Below are 15,319 nucleotides of genomic sequence, written 5' to 3'. Positions count from 1 at the left end.
TCCTTTTTCCAATCCTTCTTGAAGGAAGGATAGAATCCTAGGAATCTTAACCTTGTCCCAAGGGAATCCTTTAGATTCACACCAACAGATATATTTTTTCCAAATTTTGTGGTAAATCTTTCTAGTTACAGGCTTTCTGGCCTGAACAAGAGTATCGATAACAGAATCTGAGAATCCTCGCTTCGATAAGATCAAGCGTTCAATCTCCAAGCAGTCAGCTGGAGTGAAACCAGATTCGGATGTTCGAACGGACCCTGAACAAGAAGGTCTCGTCTCAAAGGTAGCTTCCAAGGAGGAGCCGATGACATATTCACCAGATCTGCGTACCAAGTCCTGCGTGGCCACGCAGGAGCTATCAAGATCACCGACGCCCTCTCCTGATTGATCCTGGCTACCAGCCTGGGGATGAGAGGAAACGGCGGGAACACATAAGCTAGTTTGAAGGTCCAAGGTGCTACTAGTGCATCCACTAGAGCCGCCTTGGGATCCCTGGATCTGGACCCGTAGCAAGGAACTTTGAAGTTCTGACGAGAGGCCATCAGATCCATGTCTGGAATGCCCCACAGCTGAGTGACTTGGGCAAAGATTTCCGGATGGAGTTCCCACTCCCCCGGATGCAATGTCTGACGACTCAGAAAATCCGCTTCCCAATTTTCCACTCCTGGGATGTGGATAGCAGACAGGTGGCAGGAGTGAGACTCCGCCCATAGAATGATTTTGGTCACTTCTTCCATCGCCAGGGAACTCCTTGTTCCCCCCTGATGGTTGATGTACGCAACAGTTGTCATGTTGTCTGATTGAAAACGTATGAACTTGGCCCTCGCTAGCTGAGGCCAAGCCTTGAGAGCATTGAATATCGCTCTCAGTTCCAGAATATTTATCGGTAGAAGAGATTCTTCCCGAGACCAAAGACCCTGAGCTTTCAGGGATCCCCAGACCGCGCCCCAGCCCATCAGACTGGCGTCGGTCGTGACAATGACCCACTCTGGTCTGCGGAATGTCATCCCTCGTGACAGGTTGTCCAGGGACAGCCACCAACGGAGTGAGTCTCTGGTCCTCTGATTTACTTGTATCTTCGGAGACAAGTCTGTATAGTCCCCATTCCACTGACTGAGCATGCACAGTTGTAATGGTCTTAGATGAATGCGTGCAAAAGGAACTATGTCCATTGCCGCTACCATCAACCCGATCACTTCCATGCACTGAGCTATGGAAGGAAGAGGAACGGAATGAAGTATCCGACAAGAGTCTAGAAGTTTTGTTTTTCTGGCCTCTGTCAGAAAAATCCTCATTTCTAAGGAGTCTATTATTGTTCCCAAGAAGGGAACCCTTGTTGACGGAGATAGAGAACTCTTTTCAACGTTCACTTTCCATCCGTGAGATCTGAGAAAGGCCAGGACAATGTCCGTGTGAGCCTTTGCTTGAGGAAGGGACGACGCTTGAATCAGAATGTCGTCCAAGTAAGGTACTACAGCAATGCCCCTTGGTCTTAGCACAGCTAGAAGGGACCCTAGTACCTTTGTGAAAATCCTTGGAGCAGTGGCTAATCCGAAAGGAAGCGCCACGAACTGGTAATGTTTGTCCAGGAATGCGAACCTCAGGAACCGATGATGTTCCTTGTGGATAGGAATATGTAGATACGCATCCTTTAAATCCACCGTGGTCATGAATTGACCTTCCTGGATGGAAGGAAGAATAGTTCGAATGGTTTCCATCTTGAACGATGGAACCTTGAGAAACTTGTTTAAGATCTTGAGATCTAAGATTGGTCTGAACGTTCCCTCTTTTTTGGGAACTATAAACAGATTGGAGTAGAACCCCATCCCTTGTTCTCTTAATGGAACGGGATGAATCACTCCCATTTTTAACAGGTCTTCTACACAATGTAAGAATGCCTGTCTTTTTATGTGGTCTGAAGACAACTGAGACCTGTGGAACCTCCCCCTTGGGGGAAGTCCCTTGAATTCCAGAAGATAACCTTGGGAGACTATTTCTAGCGCCCAAGGATCCAGAACATCTCTTGCCCAAGCCTGAGCGAAGAGAGAGAGTCTGCCCCCCACCAGATCCGGTCCCGGATCGGGGGCCAACATTTCATGCTGTCTTGGTAGCAGTGGCAGGTTTCTTGGCCTGCTTTCCCTTGTTCCAGCCTTGCATTGGTCTCCAAGCTGGCTTGGCTTGAGAAGTATTACCCTCTTGCTTAGAGGACGTAGCACCTTGGGCTGGTCCGTTTCTACGAAAGGGACGAAAATTAGGTTTATTTTTTGCCTTGAAAGGCCGATCCTGAGGAAGGGCGTGGCCCTTACCCCCAGTGATATCCGAGATAATCTCTTTCAAGTCAGGGCCAAACAGCGTTTTCCCCTTGAAAGGAATGTTAAGTAGCTTGTTCTTGGAAGACGCATCAGCCGACCAAGATTTCAACCAAAGCGCTCTGCGCGCCACAATAGCAAACCCAGAATTCTTAGCCGCTAACCTAGCCAATTGCAAAGTGGCGTCTAGGGTGAAAGAATTAGCCAATTTGAGAGCATTGATTCTGTCCATAATCTCCTCATAAGGAGGAGAATCACTGTCGACCGCCTTTATCAGCTCATCGAACCAGAAACATGCGGCTGTAGCGACAGGGACAACGCATGAAATTGGTTGTAGAAGGTAACCCTGCTGAACAAACATCTTTTTAAGCAAACCTTCTAATTTTTTATCCATAGGATCTTTGAAAGCACAACTATCCTCTATGGGTATAGTGGTGCGTTTGTTTAAAGTGGAAACCGCTCCCTCGACCTTGGGGACTGTCTGCCATAAGTCCTTTCTGGGGTCGACCATAGGAAACAATTTTTTAAATATGGGGGGAGGGACGAAAGGAATACCGGGCCTTTCCCATTCTTTATTAACAATGTCCGCCACCCGCTTGGGTATAGGAAAAGCTTCTGGGAGCCCCGGCACCTCTAGGAACTTGTCCATTTTACATAGTTTCTCTGGGATGACCAACTTGTCACAATCATCCAGAGTGGATAATACCTCCTTAAGCAGAATGCGGAGATGTTCCAACTTAAATTTAAATGCAATCACATGAGGTTCAGCTTGTTGAGAAATGTTCCCTGAATCAGTAATTTCTCCCTCAGACAAAACCTCCCTGGCCCCATCAGACTGAGTTAGGGGCCCTTCAGAAATATTAATATCAGCGTCGTCATGCTCTTCAGTATCTAAAACAGAGCAGTCGCGCTTACGCTGATAAGTGTTCATTTTGGCTAAAATGTTTTTGACAGAATTATCCATTACAGCCGTTAATTGTTGCATAGTAAGGAGTATTGGCGCGCTAGATGTACTAGGGGCCTCCTGAGTGGGCAAGACTCGTGTAGACGAAGGAGGGAATGATGCAGTACCATGCTTACTCCCCTCACTTGAGGAATCATCTTGGGCATCATTGTCATTGTCACATAAATCACATTTATTTAAATGAATAGGAATTCTGGCTTCCCCACATTCAGAACACAGTCTATCTGGTAGTTCAGACATGTTAAACAGGCATAAACTTGATAACAAGTACAAAAAACGTTTTAAAATAAAACCGTTACTGTCACTTTAAATTTTAAACTGAACACACTTTATTACTGCAAATGCGAAAAAACATGAAGGAATTGTTCAAAATTCACCAAATTTTCACCACAGTGTCTTAAAGCCTTAAAAGTATTGCACACCAAATTTGGAAGCTTTAACCCTTAAAATAACGGAACCGGAGCCGTTTTGAACTTTAACCCCTTTACAGTCCCTGGTATCTGCTTTGCTGAGACCCAACCAAGCCCCAAGGGGAATACGATACCAAATGACGCCTTCAGAAAGTCTTTTCTAAGTATCAGAGCTCCTCTCACATGCGACTGCATGCCATGCCTCTCAAAAACAAGTGCGCAACACCGGCGCGAAAATGAGGCTCTGCCTATGCTTTGGGAAAGCCCCTAAAGAATAAGGTGTCTAAAACAGTGCCTGCCGATATTATTATATCAAAATACCCGGATAAAATGATTCCTCAAGGCTAAATATGTGTTAATAATCAATCGATTTAGCCCAAAAAAAGTCTACAGTCTAAATAAGCCCTTTTTGAAGCCCTTATTTACAATCGTAATAAACATGGCTTACCGGATCCCAGAGGGAAAATGACAGCTTCCAGCATTACATCGTCTTGTTAGAATGTGTCATACCTCAAGCAGCAAGAGACTGCTCACTGTTCCCCCAACTGAAGTTAATTGCTCTCAACAGTCCTGTGTGGAACAGCCATGGATTTTAGTGACGGTTGCTAAAATCATTTTCCTCATACAAACAGAAATCTTCATCTCTTTTCTGTTTCTGAGTAAATAGTACATACCAGCACTATTTCAAAATAACAAACTCTTGATTGAATAATAAAAACTACAGTTAAACACTAAAAAACTCTAAGCCATCTCCGTGGAGATGTTGCCTGTACAACGGCAAAGAGAATGACTGGGGTAGGCGGAGCCTAGGAGGGATCATGTGACCAGCTTTGCTGGGCTCTTTGCCATTTCCTGTTGGGGAAGAGAATATCCCACAAGTAAGGATGACGCCGTGGACCGGACACACCTATGTTGGAGAAAAGGAATTTGTTTCTTTATAGCTTATATCCCAATTAATCCATAAAATAGCCCAGTGCTCATTTCTTGCTGTAGGTACTTATTCTTCAGATACGTAAACTAAATAGCACTAGTAAATGTATCAGTGTAATAATTTTAGTTATACAAACATTTAAAAAGGAACATTTTACTGTAAAACATTTTTTTCCTTAATGCGTTTCCAATGACTTCCAATACCAGCTGCAGTGTGTAAAAATGTATGAGAAGTTGCTTCTTTCAGAATAATGTTTGCATATGAAATAGTTTTTTATTATTTGAAACAAGCCATTAAAATGGGTTGAGCTTGCAGGGAAATCGATTTCCTTATTTTATTACTTTCAGTACACACATATGCTTCTTTAAATTATCTGACTGTATACCAAATCCAAATGCTTAGAGAGAACAGTTGAAAATGTACTTATGAATTATCTCCCCTACCTTCCATTGGGACTGAAATTTATTGTGCCAGCTATGTTTACACAGTTATTTTTTATAGCCAATACTTAATTATAGAAACTGAGTGTAGGTAGGGAATAGGGATACTGCAGGCATCATCAGCTATTTCAAATGCAGAGATAAAGGATCTATTTGTAGACTATTACACGCCAGAAACTTAAATAGATCACCAGGAACAAATTAAAGGGGAAAAAAAATAAATAAAGGGCAAACTGTCCCTTAAGTTTCACTTGACCTATACAAAGTTACACCGCTAAAATTCCAAATTAAAAGCGCACTACATTAGTGATGGACACCACCACATGGGGCTCAATATTTGAAACACCTCTTGCTTGCTTTTTTTTTAGTTATTCATTTTTTAATTTGTGCTTTGTCTTATGCTCCCTAGATAGGCCAAAAGCCTTAGCTTTTTTGCATCTCTAGGGAGTGTGACACACAATCAAGATATGTTTAACCTGTGCCAGACGTTAGGATGTTCCATGCTGTCCTAACTGTGCTGGGCGTTGGGTTCCGATGTAGACAAATTAAACCTGGCATTATGAGGTTAATTAACCTTTAAATACATTTTTATAAGCATAGTACTGAGGTTATTCCCCACTTCCCTCTAGTCATGGTTGCTGCCATGTTGACATTTATCTTACACTGTGTTCCAGTGCTGACCTGTCTTCACATGTGCAGTAATTCTACTTCAGATACCTGCAGAGTAACCTAGGTTCCATTATGGAAGCAACCATGATTAGAGACAGTGCACAAGTGTCCCTTTAAGAGCTGCAGTTAAATATATGGAAACATGTAAATAAGAACACATTTTATTAGTTTGTATGGAAGGTACAGGGTACCCTCTAGTCTGTTTTAATGTCCTTGTTTGCCCACTCACCTGGCACCCCCACACCACACAATTAAATTTTTCTGGGTTCAAAAACTACTCGGAGCACCCGATGAAGAGGAGTGAAATGCGTAGTGGGGTCTGAGGATTTGCACGCCGGTCATTCTAGTTTGTGCACACATGTGATGCCATTTTGATGCTTTAAGTGGACTGTTGCTACTAATATAGGGCAATAATCTGTTCATTTATTAGGATTGTACGAGCTGAGAACATTCTTACTGTAGCGTATTGATTTTATTAATTTACTGTATTTGGTGAATGTTAGTTTTTTACCTAATCACATGTAGATGTCTTTTTTAGCAGTCATGAATTCCTTTTTGGTAGCAGCTATCTTATAGATGAAATCACTACAAAAGTTTGTTTTGTTGGGAGCCATATAGAAATATTCATATAGGCAACAATATAATTTTGATTTAGTTTTGAATAAGGAACCTAAGGTTTCTTACATTGTCTTCAAACTAGTGCAGCAGATAATGAGACCCATGGGCAAGTCCCTGGCATACATGAAAGAGCTGTTAATGTTCGTAAACAGTTGTTGACAAAGCAAAACTTATCATTAGCAATACTCTTACCATTGCAGCCTTTTAAAAGACATTACCACCCAACCAAAGGGCATTTTCGCTAATCAGATTTTACCACAATTCATTCCATTGCCAGACAATTTCTATATCTTAAAGAAAGAAAAAAAATGAGACAGAAGCTTTTCATTTCAAAATTTCAGTTGTCTTTACATAGCATTTGAAACAAATTTACATACAAATAAGATACAGGTTATGTACAATTATAAATTAACATTGTTGTAACTTATTAATACAAAGATGCAAAACATTTACAAGTCCATGTTGTAAGAGAAGCTAAGCAAAAATGGATGTTTTCAGAAAAATCACAATGAAGCACAAGAAATACAGAAAGAATGATGGGGGAAAATATGTGGGTACAGGTGAAATGCTAGATTCAAGTGGAAAATCTAATGCTGTAGCCTGAAAAGGACATGAAACCCAAAATAATTATTTCATGATTTACATAGAACATACAATTTTAAACAACTTTCTAATTTACTTTTAATATTAACCCCTTGGGCCAAATGGACGTAGATCTACATCATGGGGTACATAGCCCATCGTACCGCATAACGTAGAGTTATGTCCATTATGCTGGAAGCCCTAACAGTCTCCGTTGCCAAGTGACTACCGAGGCTTGTGGACTTCAAGCATCTGCCTTTATATGGTAACTAAGCACAATTAGTGCTCTGTTACCATATGAAGACAGATTGTGACAATGTCTATGTCCATTGGTGCCAGCGAGAAGTTGGGAGGGAGTGGGAGGGACCCAATGCTTCAGAAAACGGGTTTGAAGGGAGAGGTAGGGATGGGATGCTAAACTACAGAAAAAAAGGGGGAAATCAAAGGGAGGGCTATATAAAGATCAAAGAAAACAATACATTATAAAAATATAAATAAAAAAATGGGAACTGGCAGACAGTTGTCAGTACTTAAAGGGACATAAAGTTGGGATAGAGACAAAATATAATATGTACTTTAGAGACAAAATATAAATATGTACTTTGATTACTTTACCTGTAAATTTATACTGCAGTGCCTCACCATTAACCCGTTCTTTTAAGTTTCTGAATTGTACAGCTCTAACTCCCCCCACACAATTCCTTCTATGGCTGTATTTATATCCACCTTTGATTTGGTAGAATGCAAGACTTTAACAGTCATCTGCTGGAGCATGCCTAGAAGCAAATAAGCTGCTGTGAACTCAGTTGAAATGCAATGCCTGTGTTTCTGATGCTAAACACTGATAAAGGGGGGGGGGGGTGGATCAGACTACTCCACACAGCATTGCTATGTAAATAATTTTGCTTATTTTTTTTAAAATGATTTTAAAATACTTGTCCTCAATTTTTAAACATTTTTTTATGCAAACTATTTTTACTTAATTAACCCTTTTAGGATATGCACAGATCTCAACATGTTTTATGACACTTTAAGATGGCCACCACTAGCGAGTGTGTGGTGGGGGAGTGTTAGAGAGCTGTTTGGGTGGGATCACTACACTGCAGGATAAAAAAAAAAAAGCACTAAAGTGCATACTGTCTGCCAATACAAAAGATGGCGATGAGGAGTGTGGGTGGAAGAGCTGTTTGAGAGGGATCAGGGAAGTATCAGGAGGGAGGGTAATATTACCATTACCAGATAGCCAACTAACCCTTTCACTGCCGGGAATTTTAGAAGTGTGGTGCACAGCTGAAATTAAAGGCCTTCTAATTGCCAAAACGCAATGGCAAAGCTATGCATCTATTTCTAGACAAAGGGTATCCCAGAGAAGCTTTTACATCCATGTGTGTTATAACCGCACAAGTGGTATGTAAATAATTTCAGTGAGAAACCCAATGTTTGTGAAAAGTTAACCTTCTATTTGATCGCATTTGGCGGTGAAATGGTGGCATGAAATATACCAAAATGGGCCTAGATCAATACCTTGGGTTGCCTACTGATGGGTAAATATCAAAAATGCTAAAATTCTCCGGTATTTTGGGAAAGTGTCTGAAATAGCACTATATGGCAGCAGTTTTGCAAGATTATCTATATGCAAGAGCAATAGATGACAGCACTATTTTCTGCCATGTAGTGCTCCAGACACCTAGATCGGTATCTCTTCAACAAAGAATAAACTTGGGACTGAAGCAATAAAATAAAAAATGTAAGTAAAACTTTGCTCCGTCTGAATCACAAAATACATCTTGTTTTGGGTTTCATATCCATTTAACAGATGCTAATTATCAATCAATAACCCATTGTTTATGAGCCTTCCAGACCGACCATACTTGCTTATTCAGAGCTTTAGACGGGACATTTTTAAAAAGGTCTTTGATAAAGCACAAGTCACCTTTTGTTAGATGAAGACCTGGATAAACTTGACGGACCTTTCTGGTTTTTATATGCTCTCAGAATCAATATGAGAAACAAAATATCCCGTTATGATATAAAACTATTCTTTATACTCTTATTTTGGGGTACACTATAAATATGTAGTTTAATAATCAGTGCAACTATTTGCAAGTATTGCACGTACAAAACGCAATAAATAGCCCTAAATGGCTCAAAAGCAGAGAAGGGTAGTAGAGATCAACTTTCCATATTTAGTCCTGAGGTTTATTACCAGTCATTCCCATTGTGAAGAACACTATTGATCAGAATAAATTCTCCTGGAATGTTCTAACAAGTTGATCATTTGGAAGTCTCAGCTTTCCAAGAAAATATATTGTCATCAATTCATGCAGATACATCGATGGAAGTTAAACATAAAAAATATGTTTGACCACCAGAAGAAAAAGCACTTTGTGTTTGAAGTCTTAGTAAGAGATTATGAATATATTGTAATATAGGGGGTTCCCTAAATGCTACTGAAACTAAAATAGTGCAAGCCTACTTGTAATGCTAGTTTACTAGATGAAAAAGTTGCCTCCAGAAAGCACCGCAGTGTTTAACTAGATTTCTCAAATTTGTGTCACTACGTGCCACAGCAGTTCAAGGGATAAAGCTACTCAAGGAGGTTAGTTTTTAAAAAGTACATAATACTTATATGCTAAATCACTTGAAAGTGTTTCAGTATGACGGTAAAAAGCTGACCAGAAAATATCACCTGAACATCTAAATGTAAAAAAAGAAATATAATTTTACCTCAAAATGTCTTCATCTTACAATCGTAAGAACTCTGTGAACAGTTATACTTCAGCTACTGTCCATATGCAGGTTTGAAATTTAAATAAATAAATAAAAACTCAAAACAAACAATAAGCCAATCAGCAGTGCTGAAGTCATGATTCCCTTTACTGTGATCTCACGAGATTTCATAGTAAAGTTGCTTAAACTGAATAGAGAATTAACATGCCCTCTCCCTCGTAAGTCCTGGGACTAGCATCGTGATTGGTAGCTGAAAATCCCTTTACAATGGGATGTGGCTACTGAGAACATTTTGGAGGTAAAATATCTTCCTATTTTACATAGAGATGTTCAGCTGATTTTCTAGTCCACTTTCTACAGCTATGCTGCATCACTTTCAAGTGCTTCAACATTTTGGTATCATGTTCCTTTAATTCATATATATTCAAGAAAAAGTTATGAGTGAAGTAGATTATAATACACGAGAAATAAAAAAGGGGCACATCATATTCTGTACACTGTCATTTCATTCCTCTTAAAGGGACATGTATATTAGGGCTGAGCAGATTTAGCTTTCTATTTCTCTTACTGCAAGACAAACTGAAATGCAAAATGTATTCACAAAATGAAAGGCTCATTTAGCTTTTAACATTTTGCTGGTACCATGTGCCAGGCACTGGCTGACATGTCTGTTTAATACAAAAAGCTTTGCAACAGCTCATGCATAGTACCAACATCTATTGACACAGCCAACAGGATATTCTGAAATCCACTTTATGAAGCACTACAGTACCCAGAATTCCCTAACCACTTCTTCAGTCTCCAATTATTGTTCTATGCACTGGATTCAGCAAAAAAAACTCATCTCTTTATCCTTTAGTAATCAGGCCCCAAAAAATAAAAAGATGATCCGGGAGAAACTAGAGGATGGAGAGGCTGTCAGTAAATCTATCCCAGCATCTCTACCAGGATTGAAATAAGCTGACCGCTATGAAATACAAAATGTCCAAAAGTAGTTGCCTCATACGGATTAACTTTTGTGTACACCCTAACCTCCGCTTAAATACTCCAGCAGACTTCTCCAGAGGGATGTCTTCCAGGCTAAAGTTTTATATCCAGTATCAAGGGCTGTTGACTATTACAATACTATATGATAAACATTTTTAAAGACTTATTTGGGAATTAAAAGTGAATCTACCCCCAGTTTAGGCCTAAATCGGAGAGACAATTAACTTGTGACTAATACAGTGAAGTGGTGTATAATTCAAATTAAGCAACTCTTGATCCACAACGCTACGTAATAATCATTTGCCAAGGGCAGTATTCATTCTGAAGAACATTTATTTCAATCTTGAGAAAAAAAGCAAACGGTACAGGAGGATGCTTAGAAATATTACAAAGACATTGCAAAACCCTCCCAAAAAGCAAACAAAACACAAACAGGATCATCTATACAAACATATGGAGAAGACAACAGCAAAAAGCAGAAAAAGAAAAAAAAAGAAGGGTTTTGTGTGCGTTCGTGGAATAAAAACCCCCTCATGTGAGTGTATGCAAGTTCACGTTTTCTCATATAGAAGAGGTGACATTTACTAAACCAGCTTCTATAGATACATTAAAAACTTTGGGACCATAACACAAAATAATTAACTTTACCCTAGGTCTATACGGATAAGATGTAATCCAGTATAATAGGTTATACTTTAACTAAATTCAAAAATACTAAAAAAAAATTTTTTTAGATGTCATAAAAATCTCACCGAGTTTATTGGTACAGCCGCGGAATCTGAAGAAAATGCGGTAAACAAACCATTATGGCACGCTGGTAGAAACAGGTTATCATTTACAAGGTTCACTCTCATAATGCTTTATATTTTAACTCTATAAATATAAAAACTTCACACAAAAATTCTGTAATTCTGCCACATTGTTTAAAAAGTGTTAATATTTGTAGAATCCCTTCTAATATATATATATTTTTGTTACCGTGTTATTCAGTTGTCTGATAAACCATTTCAGAATCCTGCATCATTTGTTACAAATATCAAAATATAAAAATTAAAAAGGTTGCAGAGTTTACACTGAAAGAGTTGGGTATTACCAGGAGCACCATATATATCTATTAAAAAAAGAAAGAAAAAACGTCTAAGCTTGTTAGGTTGGTATTTATCAATAAAATAAATAAATTTATGAAAAGCAACACTGAAAAGTAAGAAACTAAACTTCAAGGAACACAACCTATTCTCACTTCAGTGGCCCTTTGCTGTGGTGACAAACTACTTGGTTTTCCAGCTCATGGGGTTGTGACAACATCTGCCAATTTAGTTCTGGGAACTTTCACTATAAGCCAATGAGTAAAGATACATTTTTTTCAACACAAACTGCTTCTAAAATGTACTTGCACAATAGACATATTTACTAGCAACTCTTCTGTATGTTGACATTCAGTTCCCCTCTAAAGGGGCAGTTTACCCAAAACATTTATTTTCCCTTTGATTTATTCCCAATGATCTATTGTTACCTGCTGGAGTGAATAGTTTACAAATTGCTCCTTTTATTTTATTTTGGCATTTGAAAAACCCTATTTTGCCTGTGGTATTCCTACCTATACTGAAAGTTTCTATACTTAAGTATAGGTTAAACAAAACATAGCCCCCAGAAAAAATACACCCCCAGGAGGAGGCAGAATAAATACAAAATTAATTTTTTAACTGTTCTCTCTAAGTACTGGGCTTTGGTTTACAGACCACAACCATAAAAAAGCATATGTGTTTAGAAAGCGATACAAGAAAAAGATCTCATCTCCCTGCAAGCTTAACCCATTTTGATAAGTTGTGGTTTCAAAGAACAAAGACGGTTCTTTCATATACAAAAATAAAGCTAACTGAATAATTTCATAAACATTTTATACTCTGTGGCTGATAAAACAAGTCATTGAAAAAAAACATTAAGAAAAATAATTTTACAGTTCACTGTCCCTTTAAAACATACTTAAACCACAATTTATGTGGGAAAAAAAAAAAAGAAGAAAATATTAAAGGAGAATACATGGTAAAGGATAATCAATTGATAGGCTGATTAGAGAAATCATGTCCTTGTTTTATGCTGTTTAATTTAAAACATCTTTCCACTCTAAAATAAACATTTAACGCAAACAATTTAAGACTGGTTCATTGCTAACAGCTTTTTTTTAGAATATATATTTGAAGGCAAGAAGCTATTTGGGAAAAGGGTAAACAAACTGAAGAGCCAGCTCCAGCAAGCAATGTTTTACAGCACAATTAACGAGCCCCTCCTCTACAAAACAAAATAAAAAAAATACATTAGAACATACAGCTAATATTTTTTTTTACAAATAGATAAAAATGCAAGTTTGAAACGGCATATTCTACAGAATATTTACAAACTATCAGGGTAGAATATTACACCTAGGTTTGTTCACTATTTTACATTGGAAACCCTGAGATGTATTGCCACCTTCCCTTTACAAAAAAATGCATACTGCCCTTGTTAAACTTGTCCCAAAGAAAGAAAGGGAAAAAAAGAAAAAGTCTGCTAAACACTCCCTAGAACTCACATTATATAGATAAAGAGTAGACTCCTCCCCACTACAGAAAAAAAAAATGAAGATGCAACAACAGCTAAATTACTAGCACGGAATGAGTAGGAGCAAAAGTAGCTTTAAAAAAAAAAAAAAAAAAAACTAAACAAAAAAAACATTTAAAAACGTCCATATAAAAATATACTTTTGAATCATTTCAAGTCCACCAGACGACTGAATACGTTTATAAAGAGATAGTTGAACAATAAAATAAATTTGTATTGTTTACTGGTGCTGCACCTAACATTGTACACGTATCAGCCGACAGATGACGTATTTTACTGAAATATCAGATAGGTGAGCATAACTACAGATGCCGATCTCAAACTTTATAATTGTGTATGGGTGTTGTCAAGGACAGCTGGCCGTTGGGTGCCATTTCACTCGCATCATCTTCAAGCAGACCCGAGACATCAGCATTTGGGATACTGTCATGGTAACTACTAAAACTAATGTTGTCTTCTTTTAGTTCAATGGTCCAAAAAGGAGCATTTAGTTTTCGGCTCTGATATTCCCTGTACATATATACAGCTCCAACAAATCCCATAAGCAGCACCACAACAACAATAATGACGGTCAGGATGATAATGTTGAACTGGGTCCAGGACACATCTGCTAAGCTGGAGGTGCTGTTATCTGAAGAGCTGGTGGTTAATATTGATGTACTGCTTGAGACAGTTTGTACAGTGGTTATTTTAAATGTTGTATTTGTGGTCGTATGTTCATCCACTGACGTGGTAGTAGTTGTAGGAGGCGGCGTTGTAGTTGTGATTTCTGCATGAAGAGGAAAAAAAATGGTTAAATAGGTACGATGATTACAAAGATGCACACAATGCACTGTCTCATAATTATAACTAGGAGATTAAACAAATCATTAAACTTATGTACGAGTTGTGCTTCTGACTATATTGTCAACTATGTGCATATGCCGTTTCTCATGGTTTTAACTTCAACATCCTGACCCTGAACACAAGTATAAATTGTAAGATGTGACATTAAACACTGAGTTTTAAATAAAATAAATAAATAAAAAAAGTAAATCGCACAGTTTGAAAATATCATTACCCCTTTACAATTTTAGGATGTTCCATGCCATCCTAACAGTGCTGGGCTTTAACGTCCTTAGGACAGCATGGATAGGCCTAACATGTGCAGCGCTCTCCGCCACTTGCTTTGAGGAATGGGAAATTCCAAGGGGGGGGGGGGGGTTGTCTAGCATCGTAGGCAGTCCCCCCCAGGATCCAATTCTGGTATTGGAGTAACATGATATGAATAACAAATTATGCTTACCTGATAATTTAATTTCCTTCTGTATAAGGGGTCTCCACAGCATCTTTCCTTACTGTTGGGAAATACCGAACCTGGCCACCAGGAGGAGGCAAAGACACCCCAGCCAAAGGCTTAAATACTTCCCCCACTTCCCTCATATAACAGTCATTCTGCCAAGGGAACAAGGAACAGTAGGAGAAATATCAGGGTATAAATGGTGCCAGAAGAGAAAAACAAAATTTTTGTCCGCCAATCCGAGTATACGGGGTTGGCCGTGGACTCTCTTAATACAGAAGGAAATTAAATTATCAGGTAAGCATAATTTAGGTTTCCCTTCTTAATAAGAGGAAAGTCCATGGCATCATGCCTTACTGTTGAGAAAACTATACCCAAGTTCTAGAGGACACTGAATGTTAACGGGAGGGGGAAAGAAAAGGCAGACCCTAATCTGAGGGCACCACAGCCTGTAAAACCTGTCTACCAAAAGCTGCTTCAGTCAAAGCAAAAACGTCATGTATGTATTTAAGGAGGACCAGGTAGCCGCCTTACAAATCTGATCCAGAGGCCTCGTTTTTAAAGGCCCAAGAGGAAGCCACCGCTTTAGTGGAATGAGCCATAACCCTCTGAGGAGGTTTAAGTCCTGCTGACTCGTAAGCATAGCGTATAATACTCCTCAAACAAAAAGATAAGGAAGTTGAAGAAGCCTTCAGACCCTTAAATTTCCCAGAATAGATAAACAAGGAAAAAGTTTGCCTAATAGATAAAAAGATAAAACTTCAGAAGTCGAACCACATCCAGATTATGAACTCCCAGAATAGAT

At 38.8% G+C, this 15,319-nt stretch overlaps 1 protein-coding gene across 1 annotated transcript in view; it reads right to left on the bottom strand.

Moving 5' to 3' along the window:
* Nucleotides 1-6,659: 6,659 nt before the first annotated feature.
* Nucleotides 6,660-15,319, bottom strand: part of MEGF9 (multiple EGF like domains 9) — a 217,202-nt gene continuing 208,542 nt past the window's right edge. Inside the window, exon 6 of the mRNA XM_053695645.1 lies at nucleotides 6,660-14,004. Coding sequence (XP_053551620.1) covers nucleotides 13,553-14,004 — 452 coding nt within the window. The 3' untranslated portion in view covers nucleotides 6,660-13,552. The remainder of the gene's footprint in view (nucleotides 14,005-15,319) is intronic.

This window comes from Bombina bombina, chromosome 12, assembly GCF_027579735.1.
Source record: "Bombina bombina isolate aBomBom1 chromosome 12, aBomBom1.pri, whole genome shotgun sequence".
Taxonomy (NCBI): Eukaryota; Metazoa; Chordata; class Amphibia; order Anura; family Bombinatoridae; genus Bombina; species Bombina bombina.
This window is presented reverse-complemented; position numbering and strand designations above follow the sequence as displayed.